Source organism: Heliangelus exortis, chromosome 1, assembly GCF_036169615.1.
Source record: "Heliangelus exortis chromosome 1, bHelExo1.hap1, whole genome shotgun sequence".
NCBI lineage: Eukaryota > Metazoa > Chordata > Aves > Apodiformes > Trochilidae > Heliangelus > Heliangelus exortis.
Genome location: NC_092422.1, coordinates 181,897,919 through 181,925,224, shown reverse-complemented (window position 1 = coordinate 181,925,224; position 27,306 = coordinate 181,897,919). Strand labels below are relative to the sequence as shown.

The following is a 27,306-nucleotide window of genomic DNA, read 5'->3' as shown; positions in this document are numbered from 1 at the left end:
AGGCCAGGCAGGGACACTGCTGGGCCTTTTCAGCAGCCTGGTAGGGCTTTCATTCTTCCTTGCTAAAGGCAAAGCTTGAAGGGTTTGTTTAGAGTCTGCAGTGTCTTGAGATATATTTGTTGCTTCTCATCTCTTTTTTGAGGTAAGTGAATGTGAGCCTACTCTAACGGGAAAACTGAGTTCAGATTTTGAAATGTCTGTTGAAGTGTTGTATAAAAAGAAGTCCAGATCTAGCCCTGATCTTTGGGGAGCAGTGGACAAATGAGGCTTTCAGAGGAGAACACTGAGCATTCCTGACTCTGCCCAGGACAACAATGCTCATCTGCAGCCTTGACTTAAGGGCTCTATCCACAAGAGGGATGGAGAAGGCTTGAGATGTGTGCTTGTCCTCCACTGGTGTGGGCTGATGAGTGCCAACCAGGGAAGGGATAGCACTCACCCGTCATCATTTCTTCATGTAGCTTTGTATGTCATTTGATTAACTTGGGTTTACAACTGCTTTGCTGTATGTCTGACTTATGTGGTCTGAAAAGCTGGTTACACATAGATTATTGAGATGGGGAGGATTGTGATATAGTTGTGCTGGTGCTTATCAGTGGTATAAACTTCCCTGATAGCATTTGTTCTTTAGTTGCTATTAATAGTTGGCCCTAGAGATATTTCTGGATGTGATAGCTGACAAGTTTCTTCATCAAATAGTCAATGAATGAGCAAGAAGTGTTTCTATTTTAAACTTAGATTTGACAAGTAATAGAACTTCAAAGAAAAGCTGTCCATAGAAAATAACCTTGGTGTGAATTACAGCAAGTGATTCTCATTAAGTGAGGTATTAATCACAGGGCTGCAACTTTAACCATCTCTGATAAAGGAAGAGTTTTGTGAGGTTTGTTTTTTTTGTTTTTTTTTGGTTTTTTGCCAGCTGCATTACAGGGGTTTGTATCAGTTTAAAACTTACGTGTTTAAGTGAAGGGTGCTGATAAAACTTAGAGGTGCAAACTAAGGCAGATTGATCTGCCTTGAGGGAATGATCTGATTTGAACTTGATGTGAATAGTAACTGCCAAAGTGTGAGAGTAAGCAGAGAATCCATAGGGAAAGACAAAGAGTTCTGTTCAAAAGAGAGTTGTGTTAGGAGATGAGAATTGCTTCACGTGCAAAGGCTGTGGGAGCCAGTAGCAAAAGTCTCTTTCTTTCCTTCTATTTATTTATTTATACTTCCCAAGTGACGCATGTTCAGATCTGCATTTCCTTTTTCATCTGACATCAGTGCTTGGGATGACATGTCATGAAGATAAACATGTTTTTTAATGGAGAACAGTGTTGGCCATAGGAGGAAAAAGCACAGTAAGAGGAATAAGTGCCTCAGAATAATTTTTTACCACTGCAAAAGTCCATTCAAAAGTCCATTTGGGGAGCAGTGTTGTGGCACCATCCAAACGGAGTGGTTGCAGTTGGAGAAGAGAACTCATAGGAGAAAAAATTGTGTCTGGTTTGTTATAAACTGCCAGGTTGTAGCTGCACTACAGCTTGCTCTAGTGCTGGAGTGGCAGGGTAAAGGAACTACTTTTTACTTTTTATATATAAAAAATAGTGAAGCTTGGGACCTTGCAATACATATACAGAGTATTAACTAGGACCGGTTGTTTGGCAGGTCTGGTTTAAATCAGAAATTATACAATACAGCTTCTTGAAATGGTACCATTACACTGAGTTTACATACATTAATTAATCTTTCTGTATTGTCTTTTAAAAAGCAAAATTTATCTCCCAGTTAAATTTATGAATTTATGAATTTTTAATTTAAGTATTGTTCATGTCAAATGCTGTCTGTGGAAGTGAAATGTCCTGAGCATTTCTTGTTCTTCTTGATGCTGTGGCACCTGCATGTTCTGCAAAAGTACTGACTTTTCTGTTAAAGTACAGTTTTGGTCATGCTAGTTTAAAAAAAATATTGCAAAAGCATCACTAATAAAGTGATTCTCCTTTGCTTCTCAAAATAGGTAATAGAAATATAGGAAAGGATATATGAGGTTGTCAGTACTGTTAATATTAAGGATTTTGACAGTGAATTTGAATGTGATTTATGGTCAATTCCTGCAATCTCTAGTCTCCCTAGGCTTTTTCTCCATTTTTTTCTTGGGAATTTAAAGATTTAAAGAGCACTACATTGTGATATGTAGTGGATTTTCATGTTCATCAAATCATTTTGATTAGATGCATCAGCAAGTCAAAGAATGTGGACTTACCCATCTAAGCCTTTTTCTGTTTCAAGTAACCTGTTAGGAAAAACAGCCATCTGTAAGAGGCCCTAACAGTGTAGGAAGATGGTAAATCATAAACTACTGTAAAACAGTGCATCTGCTATACTGTGGAAAAAATGTCTATTAAAGAACGAAGCTGCAATATGTTTTCCCTCCAGTGGTAGGAAGGGCCTTGGAAGATGGTTAAATGTTGTTAGTGATTAGAATGTATTTATGTTTATTGCAAGCTTTTTTAAGTATGGTGTTTCGATGTCTTGTTTCTTGCAGAGACTCCAACCGTCATGTTAAGGTAAAGCAGAGAAGTGCAGTGCTGAACATGCTAAAGAAGTTGGACAAAATAAGGTTCAGAGGTCACAAGAGAGATGAGTTCCTTGATTTAGCAGAGTCTCCAAATGCTTCAGACACTGAATGTGGAGATGAAATCCCGGTGAAAATACCTCGAACATCGACTCGAGACAATGAAGAGCTGAGAGACCCTGTAAGTACTTTATTTAAGTATTGTTATGTTATATAGTTTTGTTATGTTATATAGTTTTGTTATGTTATATAGTTTTGTTATGTTATATAGTTTTGTTATGTTATATAGTTTTGTTATGTTATATAGTTTTGTTATGTTATATAGTTTTGTTATGTTATATAGTTTTGTTATGTTATATAGTTTTGTTATGTTATATAGTTTTGTTATGTTATATAGTTTTGTTATGTTATATAGTTTTGTTATGTTATATAGTTTTGTTATGTTATATAGTTTTGTTATGTTATATAGTTTTGTTATGTTATATAGTTTTGTTATGTTATATAGTTTTGTTATGTTATATAGTTTTGTTATGTTATATAGTTTTGTTATGTTATATAGTTTTGTTATGTTATATAGTTTTGTTATGTTATAAATATAACGGAACTAAATAATTCTTTGTCCCTGATATTCATTTTAGATGCTGTGGGTTGACAGGCTTTTTAGTTTGTTAACAGGTTTAGTTTGTAACAGGTTTGTTAACTTTGGATGTTCTAAATGCTGTTTTTAAAGATGTCTTTGAAGTGTTTCTGGAGTGTTTTGGAGGGTATTCACAAAGTTTTCTTAAATAATTGCATAGTGTTTTCCAAAAACCAAACCTGAGGTGTCTTTGGGGATATTTAATTTGAATTTTTCTCATCTGTGATTGTTCAGCATCTTTGTGAGTTAGTCCTTAGGGTGGATTCTGCTGTGCATGAAGGTGTCAGATGGGTAAAGATGCCAGAATGATGAGTTGGTGATAAATGTCCTGTTTCTAGAAAAGGGAGAAAATGGTCAGTATCTTGTACAAGTACTGATTAAGTGAATTCGGTGCAGGGGGGGAAAGAAAAATTTGCATTTTAACTTGGGGAGGTTCTGTAGTAACCTGGTAGTGAGAATTACAAGTCAAAGTGTTCTTGTACGTGGCACATTTTACTGAAAGCAGTCTAAGCTACTTACCCAAGTTCCCTGCTAGTGTGCTAGGATTAAGTCTGAGTTATTGTGGTGCAGAAAACATGAATTTAGTTGCTGTTCTTGTACAGTCTGACTTTTTCTGAAACGTGTCACTTTAACATGTCTGTATTGATCACCTCGTTTACAGTGACTGGAAGGTACAGAGTATGATGCTTGGAAGGTATAAAGCATGATGCAAACATAACCGTCAGGATCTCTGAAGGTCTCTAACCCTGGCTAGCACTGGATTTTGAAAAATTCATATAAAATACAGCTGTGTATTAGGAGCTTGCCAATATGGGTATGCTTCCAAGAATAGCTGCTAAGGATTAAGTCTGAACATGCTTTTGTTTCTTGGGCAGTGTTGTTGTTTTTTACCCTTTCCTTACAGCAGGAAAGTGCCGCAGCCCTGGGGAACCCTTTTGGAATTTGAAGTAAGAAATATATTTGAAGTGTCAGCTGAGAAAACTGAGATGCTACAACCTTTTTAGACAAGCTCTGTAGTTTGTTGCATTTCTGGGAACCTTCCCCCCTGACCTCCCCTCCTTTCCTGCTCAAGTGAATGGAAGTTAAAATTGTATATGTTAAAGTATTTTCTCCCCCTGTTGTGAGCTGGCCACTGCCAGGCCCTGAGGAGTGATTTGGTGGATGGTTCGCCCCTGGGCTTGGCATGCCCTGTCCTCATTGCTCCCTCACTGCTCCTCAATGCTCCCACACATCATGCTCTGTTTGAGAACTGCTGCTCTCTAATTTAATTATGAACTTGGAAGTGAGACCAATGTTTGGCTCGGTATTCTCAGAGAAAAATCTTCCACATGAAACATTGTGCAAGTAAAATAGATGCAGTTGGCCAGTACCTTTCTGAGTGATGCTGAAGATGTGCTGTGCTGCAGGTAGAGAGGAGACGTCTGCATCTGCTTGGTTAAGAAGTGACTGAGAGCTTTTCTGTGGCTGTACAGTGACAGCGGTGTTGGCACTCGGCACACAGAACAAAATCCCAGGGCTTGCAGAGGGCTTAGGGAGGGAAGGCAGAGAACACTCATGTTGGGAGGTGCTGTTATGAAACTCCTGAACTGCAGATGCCTTGAAAAACACTGGAGAGTGGGGAGATGTGGTTTTTCAGATCCAGAGCTGCATGTGGCTTGGAGCAGCAACTCTGAACTCTGAGTGTGTTAGAGGCAATCTGTCGTCATCAGGAATCTCCTTTAACCCATCTGTCTCTGGCTCAACTCTGGCATTTTGCTGGCTTCTTAGCCAAGCCTCTTGCTCACTCTTGACTAAGTGATAGCGATTGCCAACATTTTAAGAGGACTCTGGTGTCAAATATCATCAAAGCTAGAGATGCAGAAAGAAAAGCAGAGATGTGTGGAAGCCTTCAAGGCTTTTACTGTGAGTCAGAAGCAAGAAAGGGCATCTGTGCCATACAGTGTAGTTAATCCAGCCTGAGTCCCAGCACTTGCCTCCAGAGGCAGCAGAAAGGAGAAACTTTGAGCCACTTAGCTCTGGAATTACTACAAGATAATTTTTTGTGAGTTGAGTCAGTTATGCTAACTCACAATTTTTCCATCTCAAAAGGCACAGTCAGGGTGTGTCTTCTTAATTTCTGAAGAAGCAAAAGTGGAGCTGATTCCCTACATGGATTTTTAAAATGCCACTCCTCCCTGTGTGAAATCTTAAGTATGTTCAATGATGCTGAAAAATTGAATATGCTTAGATATCTGTTATGCCCTTTCTTCTTCCTCTCCTCTCTCCCTGCAGTCTCTGTGCTCCTGTCCCCCCTGGAGCTTGTGGGGTTGGAGACTGGGACTACTTGGGCAGGGGCCAGGCACTGTCCAAGCATTGGGCTGATCTGCAGGACACATTCCTGATGAGTACAACATTTTGCTCTTTGTCCTGTACATGATTTTATTTATTTATCTATTTATTTATTTTTAAGCAGTGGCACTTTTGCTTTAGACAGCTCTCTATGAATTTCTGTGTGCCAGGAGCAGAGATTGCCCCTTTGTATCAGATGAAGATATAAAATACAGAAAGCCATGCTTTAATTCCTGCACAGCAATCTGTATTTAAATAATGCATTTCTTGTGCCTGCCTGCAGAGACTCTTGTAAGGATGCTGCTGTTCCACTTTAGCCACACCATCCTCTTTGGGGCTCTTCAAGTGTCTGGCAAGTGACAACACTAAATCTTGCAGTGTAAATAAATACCACCCAGCTCTAGATAGGAACTCAACACAGAGGTTAATTGCCATCCCATGCTCATCTGAAAACAGACAGCTGTGACTCTTGAGCAGTGGCTGGAGCAGTTGCAAATGGTGTGTCCTGTTGCATTTCTGGCTAAAGGCAGATTTGAAGGGGAAATGTGGAGCAGGGGGAGGAGGATGCTGTGTGGCAGCTCCTTGAGCAAGGACTGCCCTGGGGCCTGTCGGTCTCCACTGTGTCCTGGTTTGTGGGAAGGAGCACAGGGCTGCTGCTAAGCTAAAGGCAACTGCTCCTCACTGGAGCCAGCAGCATTGACAGGGACGTGTGTGGGTATGTGTTGCTTTTGGAACTGGAAATAGCCTCTCTGCTGGGCATTGTATTGAGCAAGCACAGGTGGGGAGGTGGTGCCAGGTAAACACCATGCCTACAGAGTTCTAATTTGCTTGTATAGGCAAATTCTGAGACTTAATCTCAGCATCTGTTCATCTCAAGCAAGAAGGCAGATGTTTAATAGATATCTTCCTGCTGTTTCATCTTAAGAGTGCAAATCATTCCCTACAGTGAAAGTATTTTACTGTCTGAGAGCTATCGGCACATCTTACCTAGAACATAGAAAATGTCTTTTAATTAACTCTCTTGTAAATTAGTTGAGTTCATATACATATGTAATATAAGCAGTTATGGTTAAATATATGCAGGCCAGCTTCTGAAAGTATTACAATATTCCTGTTGCTTTCAGGCCTCAAACAAGGGCTGGGGGTATGGTTAGGATAGGTAAATAAATCCCTTTTTGTCTTGATCATTTCTTAGATACAGGCTTCTATAATCTTGCCCTGTGATTTTGAATATAAGATGTTGGAGAATCTTCTGTAATTTTCATTGCTAGATTTTTTGTACCTGGTGGGGACTGCACACAGTGCCTCAATAGCCATTACCCTGGAGATGTCTGCACACCCCTTATCCTCTGCTCTCTGAAAATACTCATTTTGTGGGAGAGAGCAAGCATCACCTGCCTTCTGCTGTGTGGGCTTGGGGTTTTTCTTTGCTCACTTTGTGGAGGTGGTGTTTGTCACTGCTCTTCCTAACTATTCAAAGTGCCCATTAATTCCTGTGGTCTGCAGTATTTCTAGTGCTGATTTTGTTCAAGGAGTGCTGGTAGGTCTCTTGAGACACACCATCTCCTGGCTCCCCCCATCTCCTGGCCTGCCAGGGTGAGCTTCTAGGCACCAGCAATGTCCTTCAGAAGTAACTGGGCTGTGCTGGAGGTGGAGGAGCGGGAGGCCCCTTCCTTGCAGAGAGACCATGGCCTTCAGAATTACATTTTCCATAAATGGATATTAAAATATACAATATGTGTTTTCTAATAGCTCAGTAAATATCTAGAAAAAAAATTACTTTTGCTAGCTTCACAATTTTATATGTAAAGTATGTTGCATTGACTGTTCATTTAATGGGAAAAGGAGAGGGGTGGTTTAAATGTACCTTTTAAATCAGTGGAAGAAAGGCTGAACAATGATGCAGCAGAGCTGGTCAGAGGGGAAAACATATTTTTGTTTTCTGTAACTACCTGATATATGCAGAAGTGCATTCTCTTAATCTCACATGGGAAAGATGGTGTGCATTTGTTACCTTTCACTCATTTATTTTGGTGATTTAATGTTGAGTAAAAGATACATAGAATTGTTGGTACCTGCATGTTTCTCATGTGGCTGTTCTTTACTGACCCAGAAGTAAGTCAGTGTATTTAAATGACAAAAAAATGTGCTTCTTACTTGTCACTGTGTTCTGGCTTTCTTATAGGCTGGTCCAGGGACCATCGTTATGGCTTCAGGAGTTCAGGATTTTAACAGAACGGAGTCTGACAGACTGAATGAGATCAAAGGTCACCTGGAAATAGCCTTACTGGAAAAACATTTTTTACGTAAGTATAAAGTCAGTGCTGTGTGGAAGGCAATGAATTATGCCTGCTGAAATAAGGCTTCTCTAAACTGTAAAAGATTGGCATCAGAATTTTGAGTGTGCTGATGTGCACATAGCGTGTGGGCTGGTGCTTCCCAAGGAGTAACTTAAAAACATTCCCAGGGTTTCTGGGTCACTTGGATTATTTTTTCCTCATTGAATTCCTCATAACTTATCTCACTACATGACAAAAGCTGTTTAGTTTGTCTTGATGTTGACACCTGCAAGTTATCTTAGAATTAACTCAGCCTTAATGTGGTTGCAATAGGTGTTTTTCTCAAGTAGTGATTGTAAGAAGAAATTTGTGAAGGAGCAATCAATGCATTTCCTTGGTAGCTGTTTCCAGAAATGCATCTTAAAACATATCTCTTAACAATTTATGAATTACTGGTAAGTTGTTTAAGAAATAACTACTAAGAGTATCTGTAGTTAGATAACAACATTCCAAATATTACTTGTTCAGGTTTATTTGTATGAGTGTGTGTGTATTGATGAGACAAAATTGCCATTCATGGTTACAGGCACCCCTAAGATGTTTGGGATTTTATCTTAGTAGATCTGAACCGTTGACTTGTAAGACCTGATAGTTAAGACCAGAAAAAAGGAAGACAAGTGTTCCTTTAACTTGGTAGAAGTAGAGATCTCTGTAATAAATAAAGAAGAATTCTTGCTCAGTTGTTTTCCAGGATGGTAATTTTAATAGATTATTTTTTATAACAAGGGTATAGAGTCTGTTAAATTTGTAGACTATAATCTAACAACAAGACTTGTGTTTTATCTTCAGCCTGTTTTCAAGAATCTGGAATTAAGTTTTTGTGACTTGTTTACAGTTTGGCAATATGTTTTCTTGTATTTTTCCCCATGTGTAAGAGAAGGAGGTCTGATAAAGGAGACAGGGCAAGAATTTATAGTGAGCTGCTATCAGCTTCCACTGACGCCTTTAGAGTATCAGTGATACTCTAAAGAGATACCTTTAGAAGAGGTGTCATCATTGGTGTATCAAGCAGAAACAAAGTTCTGTTTGACTTGCCATGTTGGTTTCAGTGATTGATTTGATTTCCTATTTAATTGTACACTACAGAGTTACCACATACTCCTTCCATTTCTAAAGCCATATTGCTTAAGCTCCTGCTATCAGTTTTTTTTTTAAACTAGATGGGAGACCTGTGATTTCCTGATGTAATCTGATGTGTAATAGAAACTGCAGAGCTTCCCAGAAGTGATTTCTGGTTTGAGCTGGGACATGGTTTTTGCTGTGAAAACATGATATGGTTCACAGATGCTTCCATGGCTAAAGAATCCATTCTCAGTCCTTAGTATGTGCTTGCAGTAATTATGCAGGGCACACATTTTTGTGAATATTTTTAGTCTTCAGGTTTTTTGCTGCAGTTTGAAAACCCTCTAATCAACTATGTTACCATTTTCAGCTAAGTAATTTCCTCTGCACAGTCCTTCATAGCAGACTCCAAGGTAAAGGATAATGAAGCTCACCCTTTTGTGTAAACTTTGAGCACATGGTTTGGAGGTTCAAGCCAAAGGGGTAGTTGAGTGGGGTGGGGTGGGTTGGTTCTGGGTGTCTCCAGCCCTCAGTGCTGAGTCAGGAGCTATTGGCCAGAACCTGAGTTTTTCTGTAGCTGCAATTACGGAGTTGTCCTGGCCAATTGATTTTAACTTGGTATGTGAAAACAAGAGAGACAATGATAAACAGGTAGAGAAATAAGCACAGTAAAGCTTATCCCTTATTCCTCTACATCCCATTCAGAATTTTGGGCTGCTATATGTAACTATGTTTGTCAGATGGAATGAAATAGGAGATCACTTTTCAAATATGGTTCCTGTATTCTGCTATTCCTCCTTTTCTTTGAGTTAATGTTGGGTTTGTGTTTTGGTTTGGTTTTTTAATAGTAGAAATACTTTGTTATTTTTTCTTCCCAAAAATGAACTGATGATGAGCAGAAAAAGATTCTCAAAATGTGCAGTTAGTCTTAAATTTGTCCTTGGAAGAAAGCCTGATCATTACTTTTTTAAAAATTCTATTGCTGCAGTGTTTTTTAAGAAGGCTAGTCACTCAGCTGTGTTTGCATACTCTTTCTAATTATGGAATTCCTTGAGGACACCTTGCTAAAGCTGTATTTTTACATAAACTGTTTGCTGCTTCCTCTTAACACCATTTCCTCCAGCTAGGTGTGCAAAAGTCAAAGCAGCTGCTAGTATGTGGGGAAAAAATTTAAGTTCCATGGATTTGCTTTTTAAAGTGTTGGGTTTGTATATGTTATCAGCCTGGTGATACATGAATTTTTCTTCTTCTATACCTAGTATTTGTATAGGTGTGTTATTAGCCAGGAGGCTTAAAGAGAAGAGTTTTCCTCCTAGCTATATATTGTGTATAATGTACACATGCTCAACACAGGTACAGGTTAGTGTGAGTTTGCAGTTGCAAGTTTCTGACAAGAGGAAGAACAAACTGCAAGTTCTCTGAATTTCTTTCAGCCATTAGTAGGCACAAGTAAATGGTGTAGTTTGGCTCAGTGGGGTTTTCCATGTGTCGTGGTTTAGTGCTGAGCTGGCAATTAACCAAATGACAGATGCTCTCTATTGATTCCCCCTCCCCTCCCTGATAAAGAAAGGAGACAGAATAAGGGATAGAGACCTAGGGGTTGGAAACTAAACTACAGAGTTTTAATGAAACAGTAATAATAAAAAAGGAAAAAATTATTAAATATATACAAATATACAGAAAAATGATACTGTGTTCCTCCCCCTTTTCCCTCTGGAAACACTTACGTCACCGCTGAGGCTGCAGGGCAGCCCTGGGAAAGTCCAGGCTGGACTCTTGGAGTCAGCAGCAGTCAGGAGCTGGAGGAAGAGACACACAGATTCAGACCACTGGCAGACAAACGGACAGAATCCTCCCAGGATGCCAAAGAAAACAGGAACAGGTGAAGAAGGGCCAGAGAGAAGGGTGAATAGGAAGAGAATGGTCTTGACCCTCATGATCCCTCAAATTTATATTGAGTATGACACATATGGGATGAAATACTCTGGTCAATTTTGGGCACCTGTCTTGTCTGCTCCTCCCTAAAGGAGGGTTGCAGGTGTGACCCCTTTACTCTCTTTCTGGAGCATAAGATGTTCCTCAGAACTGAGCAGTGGCCTTGGTTCTGCATACCATTCTCTACTTATAACTATAAACATTGAACATTATCCATCTTAGAAGCAGACACTGACTGAGAAACTTGCTGTTAGTTTCAGCAGGTACAGCTACTTATGAGAGACTTACCTGAAGTAAGCAAAATTAAAAGGCAGAAAATTCACTCTGTCCTGGCACAAACCAGGACACAGTGAAACATCCCAAACATAACTGTAGCCTCTGCAGGCTGCAGAGGAAAGCTGGGGCAAATAGTTACTGGAAACAAGCAGTTGTCTGTAAAGGGAAAGCATCTAAGATGCCACATGAGTCTCTTCTTTAGCAAAGAGTTAATCTAAACATCTGGGGAAATGTTGATGGACAGTGTGTTGCATAGCTGTAAATGCAATAAAATATGATGAAATGTGAGGGGTTTAAGCTGCAAACTGAGAGGAAGATGAGGCATGCAGAGGAAGGGATCTTGGCTAATGATGCATTGAGCAAGGGAAAGATCATGTGATTCTTTCAGCCAAAAGGGATAAATCTGCTTTTCCTGTGTGGGAATGGTCTTAACCTCAGTAATCTGATGGCTTCTCCTGAGCCGTAGTACGGGAGTGCTGAAAACGTGTGTGTTGGGTCTGGTCAGTCTGTGGTACCAGGGTGGGTTCCTACAGAGCAAGGCTCCAAGGCCTGCTGAGTGAAAAGTGCAGAGAGCTAAGTTTGCTGGACCTCCAAATACATCTGGATGGAAAAAAACTCACCATCAGAATAATCCATTTCTAATGGACTTTGTATATTACAGTAACCTTATTTTTAATACACATCAACATTATCTTAGTGCCAAATGAGGGTTCAGATTGGGAGGACAACTACTGAACTGGGGCAGCTAGATCAATGTGCAAAGGTTAGTAGTGGTATTAGTGGTTCCATTTCAAAACCTTGGTTTATCTAACAAGAAATAAAAACATGCTTGCTGCTCTTGCATTTGGAAGACAAAACAACAGGCAATGTCTTTCTGAGTTTGCACTTTACTGAGATAAGCATTCTGCTTTTCTTCATGTGCCTTTCTGTACCTGCTTATGCAGGGCAGTTTTGCTGATATCAGCACTCTGGTCCCTGTGCTACAAGGTGCTTTGTAAGCACACGTGCATCCTGTGGCTTACACGAAGTATTAGCTAATTCTTATTCAAGGATGTTCAGCCTTCTGCAATGATAATTTTAGCAGCTCAGGGAAGAGGAGGTGGTGGTAGCAGCAGCTAAGAGTAAACAAACCAGGTGACTGTTAAAAGAAGAGGCTTAATCATGAATCGGCAAATTAAAGAAATGCCACGTGAGGATGAAAAGCTTGAGGAGGAAATAAAGTCCAGTCCCACAAGGGTTTTGAATTCCATTCTGTATGGCAGGCTGTGGCAGGAAGTCCCTGGGGACTTAAAGAAATGCTGGTTGCCTTTGCAGTTTTCATACCATCCTTACAACAGAAGTTGGTAGTGTTATTCTTTCCCATTGAAATTTCTGCTTCCCTACACTACTCATTCTCATGTGCCTTTTTAAACCTTTTGTGTGACTTACCTCCACAGTATTGTCTCTGGCTTTTGCTTTTTGGTATAAATGACCTAATGGTTCTAAGAGTGCCTAGCAGAACATAGACCTCATGAACATAGAGCTCTAGAAAACCATATGTGGTCCTGGGGCGGATCTAGGATGTTACCTCATGAACATAGAGCTCTAGAAAACCATATGTGGTCCTGGGGCGGATCTAGGATGTGTGGTAAACCTTAGAGATGAAGTGCATGGTGATGGTTGTGACCAGCGGAAGACCTGTACTACAAAGTCCTATTCTGTACAGAAATGCTAATACCTGCTTGAACAGCCAAGGGAGCCCGATACCACAACATGGGCTCCTAAAGCATGCTGATGCTGCTGAGCACCAAGGCTGCTGTGGCAGTGGAGCTTATCCTGGGCTCCTCCCACCCTGTACTCCATCCCCTAAACCTCCCATCTTTCAGCTTAAGATCCTGGACTCCCATTTACTAACATGGTGTTCCTGTGTGGTCTGCATGCTTCCTTCACCCCTGTGGAATTCCTCTGATGAGGATGGTGGTTGGCATATGGTGACTGGTGGGGAATCTTCTTGAATGTTTCCCTGGGCACCCAGAGAAACCACAGGAAAAATACGTGAGTCCAGGCTTTACTGCAGAGCTGTCTGTTCACCAGAGCTGCTCTCACTTGCTTTGTGCTAACAAAAGGGACAGGCATTTCTTCAGAAGTTTATCTTGGTCTGACATGACTGAGATGCTTCTCATAAAACTAGGCAAAGCTTATTAAAAGGCATAGGAAAGTTTTTGCTTGTACCCAGAGATGGTTACATGATGTACCATCATGGAAGAAATCATGAGCAGCTTAAAGCACCTTGCCTGGGGTTTAGGAGGCCTTGGTACATATGAAGCAGAATTCACCCCCCCATTTCACATCTGCAAGGTCAGAGAAGAGACTGGTGGGGTGGGTTGTGCTCTTGTTCACTCTCAGCTTGGCTTTCAAGAGCATGAGCTTCCCACGGCTGTAGGAAAGGGAAAGGGTAAGGGTGTGACTCCAGCCCAGTGTGGCAGCCGGATGGAGTTCTGGGTTGCTCCTTATTCCTGGCCCAGCTTTTGCAGTCTGCCTTTATTGCTGAATGCAGCACATCAGTTGTGATGGCATGAAGATTCCATAACACTGGAAGGCCCAACCCAGGGGATCATGTGCTGTCATGATGCTTTTTCTTGAGGCTGATTGATGAAAATGCAGTTCTGCACTGGCAGACATACGTTGTTTTAGCTCTGGTGTCACCTACACACTGTGTTACATAGGTGGGGTGTGCTCCTTCTCTGCCTTTTTTGCATGTCCAGCTTAGCTTCATGAATTGCAGTCAGTGTGAAAGCTCAGACAGGGCAATGGTCACCACTGCTGTGCCTGTCCCTTTTGTGTAACTGGGCCAGAGATTTTGGGAGATGCATGTGGAGCCTGCCCTACACAAAAGACTTGGAAGAGTCTGCTTCTGTTTCCCAGCCAGATGTTATTTCAGTGTTTATAGTTGTTTCACATCTATGAAAACAGTTCCTTCAATAATGACAAAAGATTTGCAGCTCCCTGCATTTGAGATGTGTTCTTCAGCTTGTCTGGAATTTTTGATCTCCAAAGTTTCTGAAAATGCAAAGAGCAGCAGTACTTTTGCTGACTTTTAAAGTGGCAAAAGTGTATTTAGCAATAGAAAACTTCCTGCTTGGTGACATGAGAAGGGAATCTGTCTCAGTAGGGTACTGACTTCTAAGATAGTCTGGATATTTTCAGGAAGCTTAATTTAAAGTCCTTCCATAATGAAGTGGAAATAATGGTCTGTTGTAACACAATAAAGCTCCACTGAAAACACTGTATGTAAATATAAAGTTACTAATTGGTTGTTAATGTAAATGTTTTCTATGTAACATAGCAATTCTTTCTAACTTCACCCACTTGAAGTGGGCTCTAACAGGAGAGGTAAGAGACTAGACCAGCTTGCTTTGTCAGATACAGTGTGCTTTCTAAATCTGTCTCCCTCATCACAAAAAATAGAATACGTCACATGAGATTCTGCTGTTGAGGTCAGCAAAATAGTACCAGGGGAATGTTAATTGCTCTGAGAAGCAGGATAATGGTTCAGATTCAGCTTCCCCTCCACTGCCTCTATATCAGGGTTGACTGATATCCCATCTGCATAGAGAGAGCCCACACTCTTCCCTGCCCTGGAGGCACATGCAAAGAGTCTCAAAAATTGGTCCTCAGAAGCTATGCTTGCTGTAAGTGCTGGAGCAGGAGTTCTGCTTTTCAAAGAACAAAGAGAGGCACAACAGAATAATGGAAACAAAAAAGTAAAAAGAGGGATTGTGCCTACCAAACCTGTGTTACAGGATTTTTTCAGGCAAACCAGCATGACAGATTGCTGTAGTTCAGCCTGGAGAAGGGACTCTGGGGAGACCTTCTAACAGTCTTCCAGTACCTGAGGGGGCTACAGGAAAGCTGTGGAGGGACGTTTTACAAGGTCATGTAGTGATAGGATAGGGGGTAATGGTTTCAAGCTGAAAGAGGGTAGATTTCAATTGGATATTAGAAAAAATTCTTTCCTGTGAGGGTGATGAGAAGCTGCAACAGGTAACCCAGGGAAGTTGTGGATGCCCCATCCCTGGAAGTGCTAAAGGCCAGGTTAGATGGGGCTTGGAGCAACCTGGTCCAGTGGGAGGCTGGAACTAAATTATCTTTAAGGTTTCTTCCAACCCAAACTATTCTGTTTTATTACAATCTTATCTAAAAAGATTTCTGGACTTCAAGACAAAAGAATGTGGATTCCTCCCTTAGCAGCAAAGAATGTGAGGACATCAGCTGCTAAAAAACAGTGTGAAGAACTCTTGCTTAAAATACATTCAGTTTATAGTGTTGTACTGAATCTTGGTAGTAGTATCAATTGTTGTTCCATAGGAAGGAATTTCTAAAGTCAACCAGATAATGTGACAGTGAGGCTGCATCTCCCACCCTCTCTCCACTGTTACTGCTGTCTCTTTGCTGGGATGACAGCTTTTGAAAAGTTACAAAGAACACGAAGGCTGATAAATAATTGGAAGTGACCACCTAACCACACGAGACGAAGGGTTAGACAGCCTGGAGTTTGGGGCTTGAGAATCATGTTTTTATGGTCGTCCTTAAAGTGCTAAGGGTATTCCTCCTAAACAGGTGAGCTTTGTGCTTCCCAAGTCAAGTGCAAAAGTCCAGGCAAGAACTTAAGAGCTGTCTTGAAAAAGAAAGGACAGACAATAGAGTGGAACCTCTTAGAGTTCTGGCTTAGACAAGCCCTTTTCTTTCCCAAGTGTCTGGTATGCAAAATGGTAGAATGTCTTGCAATATCTGCAATCAAAGGCTAATATTTTATGTCAAGTCTTTTTGATAGATTTGTGGTAAGTCTTGGACAGTCTCTGTGGTTCTCACTAGTGCAAAGGACATAAGCCCTGGGGAAGGAGAATGAGGGGTCAGAACAAGAGGTAACAAATACTTACTACACAATTAAGCTGTATCAAATTATAGGTATGAATTGTGAACTTGACTCTAGAGGGGGAACATGATTTACAAAATAACTGTAAACGCTCAAAAAACAGGCTAGGGATTTCTATTGTGGTTTCTTTGTCTATCACTGCTTGTTGGCCAGAAAATGTTCTGTCTTTGCTTTATCAGAGGTTTTGTAGCTGTTCCATGTGCATGCACTGACATTTGCTGCTGATGCCTAAGATGAAAAGGTCTTCAGTGTCTATGATGATAGCAACAGGCATGTTTTCAGTCTCCTGATATTTTCCTAGTAGTGTCATAGAGTTAGTTTACTAAAGACAAACTTAAAATAAGAGCTTTCTATAGGAGCAAGGGTAGGAGCTGTCTGCACTGGAGATAACTTCTAACGTCTGGCTTTGCAGTGCTTCTGGGGAGATCTGTTTGATGGTGTGTGGTTGGGATTTGGTGCATTTAGTAATGTTCAAAGGGTTGTAGGGAGATTTGCCATAATTAACACAGACGTAGAAGAGTTATTTCTGTCTTGTTAAGTAACTGGTGTTTCCCCATGCAAATATGACAGAGTGCACGTATGCTTTTTAGCACTTCCAGTTTTTAGCTCAGTCTCCCCAGATTTAACACTAAACTGAAACTAGCTAGAAACAGTGGTTTGCAGTCTCTAGCTATGTTCTTGAAGGTTGTTTTGGGGTTCTTTGGTCACTTTGTTCCAGGGCAGGATTTTGCAGCATACCTGCAGGCCCACAGAGGAATGCTGTTACGTAAAACAGCAGCTAGGAGAGTCCCTAATCTACCTCCAATCCCTGTATTAAGGGAAACATCCGCTTTACTGCACATGCAGCATTGAACTAGAAATCCAACCTGCTGCCCTGCTTTCTCAGTCTGATGTACCATCCTTCTTTTTTAAAGACTACTTAGATTCTGTTAATTTCCAGCTGAAATAAATGCTTTGGTATTTAAGAGATTTTATAAAAACAGTTCTTACAAGCTTCTGTATTTTGGGGAACAAACTGAAATTTTTCAGTTCTAGTAGCTGATGCCATATGATGATGCATTGAAATGCTGGATAGCTTGTCTTTTAACAACTACATGGTTTCAGGTAAACGTTTTTAATTGTTAAATCTTAAAGTATAAATTAACAAATCCCTACAAGTGTGGGTATGACAGTTGTGTTACAGGTAATAGAGGATGAAATTCTGTAGAAAACCTGAAATGGGTAAATTTTTTCGGTAGATTGAGAGATGCATCTCTGAATCATGGCCTCTCTTTTGGCATCAACTCTCCTACGGTTTGCAGTTCTGTAATATGCAAGCTGATGTAGTTGAGACACTGTTGTTGCATTTTCTCATGTTTTTCTCATTTTTAAAAGTGCAGTGTTGTCCAAATATGTTCCTGCTTTTCTACACAAGTTGACTTTGCTGGAGAGATTTTAAAGCATTTTTTCAGGGCCACGCCTGCTGACACAATCTAAGGAGTTTTCCAGTCTGGAGGTATATAGATTGTGACTGTTAGCTGGTAGGATTTGGTAATATACAAGGACACAGAGGCTTTTATATTCTTGAATTTCTCTGCTTTATTGCAGATTGCTACCAATACCACAAAAATTACAAGTAGCAACTATACCTATGATTGATAAAGCAAATATGTGTATGGTTGGGAAAAATTATATATATGGCTGTTTCAAATTATTGGCAGTAATCAACAGAATGGCAGCAACAAGGAAGTTACTATTACAGATTTCTATAAATTTATCACTAGCAAAGCATACTTACCAATAATATAGCAGGAGATGTAATTGTGACAGAGTACTTATATGCAAATTTCCATGTTTTTATAATAATACTAGTATCAAGGTTACTGAAGAGATCTGAGAAAGTGTCAAACCATTCCAGAGGGGAGGAAAAACCAAATCCTCTGCAGCAAGACTCCACGATCTCTTAGAAAGTTTGTAGAATTCAGCTTATTTAGGAAAGGAAGGGTATGTGCAGCACAGGAATTCTCAGAGAGAAGCTCCACTTGGGGTAAAAATTTAGTAATTGTATATCATAGAGAAATAAGGATGTGTAGACACCATCACTTCAGGTAGCAAATAGGTGGTGTTGATTTTGATTTTTCAGCTGGAATAACCAATAGATGTTGATATTTTTTCTCAGATCGGTTTCCATTTCTCCAGACTGTTTTCCTGTCTGTGCAGCTAGAACAGCCAATGCCAGTTGCCAATTCTTAGTTTCTCAGGATGTTTTTCTCTTTCTCCAGACTGTTTCTCACCTTTTCAGATGATAAGTTGCTGCTACAGTCTCTTGTTTTTGCAGTTATCAAAGGTATCTCACTGTGTCTCTGCTTTCTTCTTGGGGGTGATTCTAGTTCCCAAGCCTAGTTCCCAGACTTTCACATTTTCTCGGTCAGAGTTCAGCAGATGGTTTTTTCTGTTAAGGAATTTTTTCCTTCTAACCAGATTGCCTTTATGGCTGCTCACATCACCTGCACGTATGGTTAAGACACTCACTGAGCCACTTGTAATATTTTAATGTTTCTTGCCCAGTAGGAGATAGGGAGCTGAGAGTGATGTGCCTGGGAGGAAAATTATGGAAGCTGATTAATCTTTGACCTGTAGCTTGACCTGTTCTGTTTTACCTTTTTTTTTTTGTGTGTGTGTAGAGGGGGAAGGATGTTTAAATAGTGATTGTCTGCAGATGAAATCCAAGCAGCACTCTATTCTCATTCTGAAGGATACTCATTTGTAAAGCTCTGTAGTAGATACCATGGTAAATAAAACATGGTGACAGGTGTCTTGACATGTCCCAAGGATCCATGAGCTCTGCTCTTTGCAATCAATTTAACAGTTCTGCAGGAGGAGCCCTCAGGAATAGAGGAATGTCCTCTGTAAGTTCAGTTCAACTTGTCCCAATTGTAGATTTAAATTTTTTATGTTATTTTCACTCTGTGGTTTCTGTTGCTTAGCGAATGTAAAGCAGCATTTAACTAAGCAAACACAGAGGTTTTACAATACCACACTGCTGCCAAAGTAGCAACAAACACTGCTTTAATGAGTTGGAGGGGTCAGAGCAGTCAAAGTAGGGATGGATTTAAATTGCAGTCATGTACTTGAACTGAAAGTTAGGAAACACTTAAATATGAAGCTGTGACAATCCTTAATGATGAGATATATTTGTTTTATAGTTCTACCTTGTTTGTTGTATACCTTTTAACTCTGCCTCTTTGCATACAGGAATTCTGCATCTCTGGCACTCCTTGTCCTCCTGGTCAAGTTTCAGGGAGGGTTGTTTTTGTCTTACTAGAACATGATGTGTTGCAGTCAGAACAACTGAAATTAAGAAAGCGGGAACATCCGAGTAGACTTTCAAGGGCATTGAGGTTAATTTACACTGGTTGTGGCTTGCTTATGTACACAAAATGCATAATCACTTCCTCTTTAAAAAAAAAAAAAGTGCTTAATGAACAACTTTTTCCCTTTAATGGTCTTGAGAAGATAATGTCCCTATCAATCTTTGGAACTTTTTGTGATATCTTCATGATATTGCGCAAGCTCCAGTGCATTTGAAGTGCAACAGATGTTTCCCCTCGGCCTTGTGTGTGCTCTTGTTCTGGAACAAGGCGAGCCCTTGAAAGTAGGGTAAGCTAATTATAAACATAGTTTTCTTGTTGGGTTTAAAATTCCTTGTGGACACATGATTAGGAGCAGCTTGATTATAGGAATGCCCTTACGTCCTTATCTTTCCATTTAGTTACAGGAGGGGCAATACCTGCTGCAACAGTGCAAGTTCCCTACCCTGCCCTCAGGAATAAATTTCAGTCTTACTTGCTGGAGGATAACTTTGTTTCTGTGATCCAAATTTTCTTCTTGGGATCACTGACACAGTGTCAATGGCAAGGTGGCAGCACTCCTTTCAGTTTAGTGGAGCTGAAGTTGTAGCCTCATGCTGGAAGCTGTCATGTTGTACTGTCCTTTTAGTTGGTGCATCTCTTTCCCATGTCTCCTAATTCTGTGCTTTAAACCTCTTAGTCCTGCAGGAATACAGAAAATCTACAACCACATACTTTGCACAGTGACTGGAGGAACTTCCTGAGGCTCTACTTCAGAGAGGGGAGAGCTGACCAGTTTTTCCCAGTGTTTCATTAGAGCCTGGGACCTTCTCCAAACACATAAGGATTGGTGTTGGTGTTAGAGGAGCTCAGAGGCCAAAATTAATCCAGTTATCAAAGATTTACAAGGCAGTATGTGAAAACAAACAGATGAGGTTGCTGGAGGGTAGAAAATAATCTATGATTCTTGTAAAGTGGATGTAAGGTCTGAATCCCTGTGTCTGTGTTGATAGTGGGATTAGCAAGTATTTCCTGTTCTGGTTTGCTTTAAGCTTTTAATACACCTGGTGTTCTACTAATTATTCTTGAGACTGAGCCTAAAATCTAACCCAGAAACCAAAATGTGATTTTTTTGTTCAATAAGACAAAAAAATATTTCCAGTTTTCTTTTTGTCATGTCTGTTTAGTACCTATCTGGGAAAAGTGATCAGTGATAATGACTCTTTTGTAGTTCTAGAGTAAAAGAAGGTAAATGAACAAGGATGCTGCCATTTATTAAAAAGCAAGGTTAATTAGCCATAAAGAAAGCATTAGGAATAGTTGATACTAAATTCTCATGGAGACAGTTGTGACAGTGTGTATATGTGTTTGCATAAATAAAGATGTGTATGAATGTATATTAATTCATATATAAATTATTGTAGATGTAACAGGCACATTGTAACTTAAGAAAAGGTTAAAAATCTGAACTTAATTCCTTGTCTTATAACCCCCTCTTAAAACTGTAAGATACCCAAGTCTGTACTGTGGCCATCTGACTTAGATAAAAATACAGGGGTGTCAGAAATTTATGGAAAGAGGGTTATATGGCATCGTATTACTTTATGTGAGTATATGGTGTTTTGGATTTTTTTACTTATAGACATGGGGGAAGAAAACAGATTCTTTTGTTTTTGTTATGAACACTGGATTTAGCAATAGACAGCCTTTCCTGCTGATTATTTATTTGAGGAGTGAAAGGTATGTCATGTTTTGTTTAGATAAAGAGCACCAAGGGCTTATTTGTGGCATACTGCACCTTGAGAATTGTTTTGAATTGTTTGAATTGTTTTTCTTCATGCTTTAACAACTATAGCTAAACATTTTGTAGGTGATACACTCATGTGCTTGTTATGAAGTCTTTCTAGCCCTTGATAAGTTGTTTTGTCTGTTGAATACATTTGTTATAGCACAGATTTTTTAAAAAAAATAGTCCACACCTAACCTGTCATAATTAGGTTTTAATTTTCCTGCAGAAATACTTCAGTGTAACTAAATCATTTTCTTGTCCCTTAATTAACAGAGGAGGAGCTCAGGAAGCTGAGAGAAGAAACAAATGCTGAAACGTTAAGGCAGGAGCTAGAAAAGGAACGGCAGAGGAGATTAGAACTAGAACAAAAAGTCAATGAAGTACTTAAAGCAAGGTAAGATAAATATCTGAAGCAAGGTAAGAAGTATCTTAACTATAAAACTGAAAGCCACTTGTGATCTCCGACTGTCTGAGGAATTCTGGTGAAAGCATCCTTTTCAAGCCTAGGCTCTTGATATAAATTAGTAGCCCTAAGAGGGAGAAGCTGTCTGTTGCCCTGTAAAAGCCCATCTTGTACACCCATGCAGATCTTTCCTTGCAGCAAGCATGGTTAGAACCTTTCTTAAATCTTTCTTTGTGAAGCTAAGCCATGATGATTACCATGTACATCTTAGTTACTTGACTGTACATACTGCCATAGGTACAGAGGTGTCCTGACACTTGTCTGTTTGGAATAATTTTCATGTCTCCTTTTCTGATGCACTTCCTCTGGGATCTTGCTTGCCTGGAGTTATCAGTGTGCATTGTGTGTTACTCAGTGCCAAAGCCTTTGTCATGCCATTGCATATGCTTTGCCTCTTCAAAACCTGTGTAACCTCCAGATGGTTTTTGTTATTCCTGTTACAACAAGGACATCCCAGTACCACCATCCCAACATAATTGTAAATGTGTGGAGATTTGAGCCTTCCTTGCTACTTCAATGACAAATGGAAACATGTCTCCCTTTACCCATAAGTCCTTTCAGCCTGTAGGAAATGCACCTTGATGATGCAAAGCATCACATTTGGTATTGAGAGTCTGCCCTTAGTCTGCCTAGGTGCTTCAGATCTTAATACCATAGCAGCTGCTTTGTGGTCTTGTTGGTCTAGACAACTTGCATGCATAGCTGCCTGTGTTATCTTCTTCAGCAGTAGCTAGGATTACTTGGCTGAGCAGTAGGATCTGTTCCTACTGATGGTTCAACATCAGCTACTGTCATCGTGAGATGGTGCAGGCTGAGTTGGTAATCGTGTGTGATAAGCACTGCCAGTTATTTAGAGGTGACAAGCAAGAACAAACAGGCAAAATGTTTTGCTTTGATACAAGGTTTCCCAGTGGCATACAAGCTCTCTCCAGTCTGCTGCTTTTTTCTGTACTTATCCTGAGTCTAAAAGGCCTTTCTGCTCAGGTCAGCAATCTGCATCCACTGCTATTCTGTAGCAATGGATAAACCCAAAATGGCGAAGTCCACCGCTGAATCACTAAGTACAACATCTGCATGGCTTTTAAATACCTCAAGCAGTTCCCTAGGCAGCCTGTCCCAGTGCTTGTCAACCCTTTTGGTTAAGAAATTTTTCCTAATACCCAATATAAACCTCCCCTGGCACAACTTGAGGCCATTCCCTTTTATTCTATAACTTGTTTTAACACTCTCAATAGTCTTTTCCTCTCTTACTTTTCTTCTATCCAGACTGAAGAGTTCCAGCTTTTCCAGTGTCTCCTTAAGAGTACTCCATCCCTTTCATCACTTCAGTTACCATTCTTTAACTGTTGTGTCTTAAGATGAAGAGTCAGATCTCATCCAGTATTCAAAGTTTGTGTTCACCAAGGCCTTATGTAGAAGATGAATTAGTCCTTTCCTTTTATCCTTAATATCCAGTACACTGAGGAGGTTTTAGCTGATGTTTTGCATTAATGGTTTTTCAAAATCACTGGTTCTGTGCAAGGATTGTCCATGGGCAATCTTGACCTCACCAAGCCAGTCCTGTGACCATGCATTGGGCAGGTGATCTAGACAGCTCTGATCTGGGGGTGTTTTTGGTAACACTTTAGAGTTGCTCTTACAGCTGGAAATGGGAGTACGTTTTTATTGCCTGTGCTGGTTGGCTTAGCTCTATGCACATGTAACTTCCCTTTTGTGTCTAAACTGGTGTTGGGTAGTTGAGGGCAACTCCTAGTTGGACTTGATCTTTCGAGGTCCCTTCCAACCCCTAACTTTTTGAGGGGTCCTGGTAATAATGGGAGAAGACAAACTTAGACCCATCCCCATGGTAAGAATATCTATTGACTCCATAACAGGAATACAAAGCAATGAGGCTTGGTTTTGGGTATTGGTAGGTAAGTTGATGTATCAGGTTACCTTCTATCTCTGACTTGCTGCCTTGAAGAAGTCATTTGAGATGAAAATTCCACCTGCTTGTCGTGGAGCACAGTACAGGTTATACCATTAGTTCTGCTGTAGGCCCTTAGGCTTTCTCCCAGAAGCAGGTATGCCTGTGCTTTAGGTCATGTGCCAGACAAAGGGGAGAGTGATCCGATCATTATTAGGAGTCCTGGAGAAGTATTAGAGTTATAAGGATGGCCCAGGGTATTATAAGGCCCATGGCAACTTGTAAGTACATGTGTTTTACAGAGAAAATACTTCAAAAGTCTTTATTTATCAGTATTAGTGTCACCATCTGTGTCTTGTATCCTGGACAAGAGTGAATCTCTAGCAGACGTGCCATTGCTAAATTAAGATAGGCTTCAATGGTCTATTCCCAGTTAGATATCCTAAGGATTACACTAATCGTTTTAGCTTGGGTATTGCACTTGGGGATAACATTCACCCAGTTATCTCCTTTATCTGAGTCCTTTTCTGATGACTCTTCCTAGTATTGCAAGTTTTTTGGGGACAGTGTAGGATGACGACAAAAAAAGACTATGAAGACCTCCCCAGTTTCTACCAAGAAAGAGTCAGGTTGCCTACATTTTTTCTTTAACTTGTGTTCCATTGTGTAAAATTATTTTTCGTTGCTTTTTATCTTTTTGCACTTTGCTGTAGACATTTGGAAAATACTTCTGGTAGGTCTACAGTCAGTGTTAGCTGGCACAATCAAAGATGTAATAGGCCAAATTTCACTTGGTGAAAACTTTCTGTGGTAACTTTGCATAATAAAATTATCTTTGTTTATGTCAGCAAATTCAAATTTGACCTGCTCATCAGTTAGCAAATTTTTCATATGATCTTTAGATATACATATTAGCATGTTTGCATGTACTCTCCTTTTTGCTTACAGAAGTGAACTACTAATGAAAATCAAATCATTCTGTGGTGCTAGAAGAAATTATTTTAATAGTTACAGCATTCAGAACTGTTTGTGTAGTAGATCAATGCCTGTATAAAAATACATGCTGCAAAGTGTTCAGCAAGGAGAAAACAATGAGCTGACAATCTGGGGGTTTTGTCTGTTTGTTTTATTTTAGTGAAGAACATGGGCTTCTTTCATTGACTCGTTCACAGGGAGGAGGAAGAAGCGGGGAAAAAAAGAATATTGAGTAGTTTTGTTTGTCATGGTGTTTATTGTCTGTATGTCTGAGTAGTCAGAAACATCATAGCCTCAGCTGAAGTTTTCCATCTATTCACTTTGGGGTAGACCACTATTTGGTACAACAGCTGAAGCTTAAGATGGTTTCCTAGGGGAACAATACATAAATAATTTGGAATAATCTGTTTGAAGAATGCTTGTTTAGTGTAAATTGTGGGCTGTTGCCTTATTGTGATCTAGCAACTCAGTCAGAAGAAAAAAAAAAATTAACAAAATTAACCAACCAACCAACCCACCAACCAAAAAACAACCCCCACCCTCAACCCTCCCTCCCAGTCCCCCCACCCCCACCCCTGCTGTTTTGTAACAACACCTACCAACAAGCTGTGACTTACGCAAACCTTTTTAATAGCATCATTATGAGCTACTTTTAGGAGGAGGAAGCAGACAACATTACATAAGCCCTTATTTCTTCTGTACCATTTAATTTGCTTAGCTCTTCATGGCCTCTTGTTAAATGACAATGGTTGCCACACATGCAATGTTTTGAGCATGGCTGAATTTGTCCATTGAGAAGCTGTCTCATATAGGGATTGCTCTGGAGGCTGGAAGCCTCCTCTCCTGGAAGAATCCTTGTCAGGCTGGGACTCCACGCAGGTAGCAAGAACCTGAGACCTGGGTCAAAAGTTTCTCACCCAGCTGCTGTATCATGCTGGCATTGCTGACATATCCAGTTGGCTGAACTTCGTGTCTGCCTTTATTTTTAACTGAGTTGATTCGGTGACAGGCTGCTGCTTGTAAAGTAGCTCTTGCCAAGAGGGCTTTTTGTTGTGTTTTTCTTCTGCCCATGAACATTAACATCTTGTACAACTTTGGGCTGATGATAAGTCTTCTGAAACTTTTTTTTCTGTCTCCAAAACTACCTGATTAGGACACTAGCCATGTAAAGTGGGGGAGAGTCTGGTGAGGAGTACAAAGGCTTCTGAAATGTTTAGTGTTTTTGAATGAAAACATGAAAGTGTTTTTAACTCAGTTTTTTGACAGCTTCTCAGGCTAAGGGGTCATGTATCCCTGAATGATTAGCCTTTAAACTAGGCTGTGAAGATACCTCTTTTATGCTTTTTTTGCATTTGAGGTTGTAAGATGCTTTTGGTGGAAGTTCGTACACTTTCACGTTGCTTTGAGCAGTAAGAAAGACGTAACAGCCTTCTACAACAGCTGTCAAAAGAATGATGAGGGGTTGTTTGTGAACTCATTACTCAGAGTCAGCCTGTACGAAATTGCTTTTAATGTGCCTGAGAACATCCTGACAGTGACTGGACCCGTTGTGTGCAGCCAGTGCGGTCTTCACAGAGTTGTTGGGGAGAGTCTATATTGATTTACACAAGCCTCAACTCAGAACTGTGTTCAAGGCTAAAGATGCACAAAACCAAATTGTTTATTTAATGTAAATGACTTTCAGTGTCAAAGCCCCCTTGATTTTTGTGTCATACTTGCAACCACAAAAGTAATCCTTTGGTGCTGTTCTGTGAGGAAGCACCGAGTGGATGTTCCATCAGAGTGTGCCAGTCATTTTTGAATGCTGCTTGTCATGAACATCTCTTAATAGTTGTGCTTCGCTGACCTAAGTACATATTAAAAAAAAAAACAAATGGGCATGTTTGTGTTTGTCTTCTCTATTGGCTGTAGTTGCTCTTACCTGTTGTAATCAGCCTGTGCTTTTAAACGGGTGCAATCTTTATTTGCATAAAAAATGACCCAGCCTCAGGTTGGGGATCTGTTGGTGTTACGAGTCACAACCTTCTTTCTGGGTGGAAAGTATGGTCCCAGAGGAGTCATGCAGCTTGTTTTCTTTGGTGTGGGCTGCAGTGAGGAAGCCTACATAGAAACAGAGCCTTTTGCATTGTTCTGGGCACTATTTATGTTTTCCAACCTTTTAACTGATCTCTGACATTAAGAGTGATTCAGAAACAGTAGGAAAGATAATTCCTTCCCTCTGTCAGTGGTCTTGATGTACTGGCTGGTTCAACATGACCTGGTTTTGGGATTGAACTTCCCAGTGCGTGGGCAAGCCTAAACAATGAATTCTGAGCTTTCTGGCCCAAATTTTTCTGAAATGGCTAATTATAACTTGATTCACTGATGCAGTAATGAGCTGTCATTAACCTGATGATTCGTAAAGGTCAGGTTCTTCACGGGGAAGGAGTAACAGACAGATGGCAAGTTTGACATTGCCAAAAAAATGAAACCGAAAAAGCACCAGGACGAGCCAAGACAAAACCATCATGTGCTCCTGATAGAGCCCAGTGAGGCAGCTATCCAGAGCTGCAATATTTTTTTTTTCCCAAGAAACGTGGGGAATAATGATACTGAGCTGCTTCTGAAAATACATACCCACACGTCAAAGGAAGACCCATCCTTAAGACTCTTGATGTCTGGTGGTGATAGTATCTGTTACAATCTGAGCTATTATTTTATATTTTGGTTGCAAAGAAAAATCAGCCACTGCTCATAGACATCACATGAATTTACAAAAATAACAGGCTTTATGATTTAAGCAAATTACAAAGATT

At 40.2% G+C, this 27,306-nt stretch overlaps 1 protein-coding gene across 8 annotated transcripts in view; it reads left to right on the top strand.

Annotated features, from left to right (window-relative positions):
• Positions 1-27,306, top strand: part of GRAMD4 (GRAM domain containing 4) — a 74,413-nt gene that overhangs the window by 21,465 nt on the left and 25,642 nt on the right. For 7 of the 8 annotated variants that reach the window (XM_071733845.1, XM_071733839.1, XM_071733843.1 and 4 more), the window contains exons 2-4: positions 2,528-2,738; positions 7,708-7,828; positions 21,441-21,561. In XM_071733845.1, coding sequence (XP_071589946.1) covers positions 2,528-2,738; positions 7,708-7,828; positions 21,441-21,561 — 453 coding nt within the window. Of the gene's footprint in view, positions 1-123; positions 143-2,527; positions 2,739-7,707; positions 7,829-21,440; positions 21,562-27,306 lie in introns of those variants that run through there. The other variant, XM_071733847.1, reaches the window with a different exon arrangement.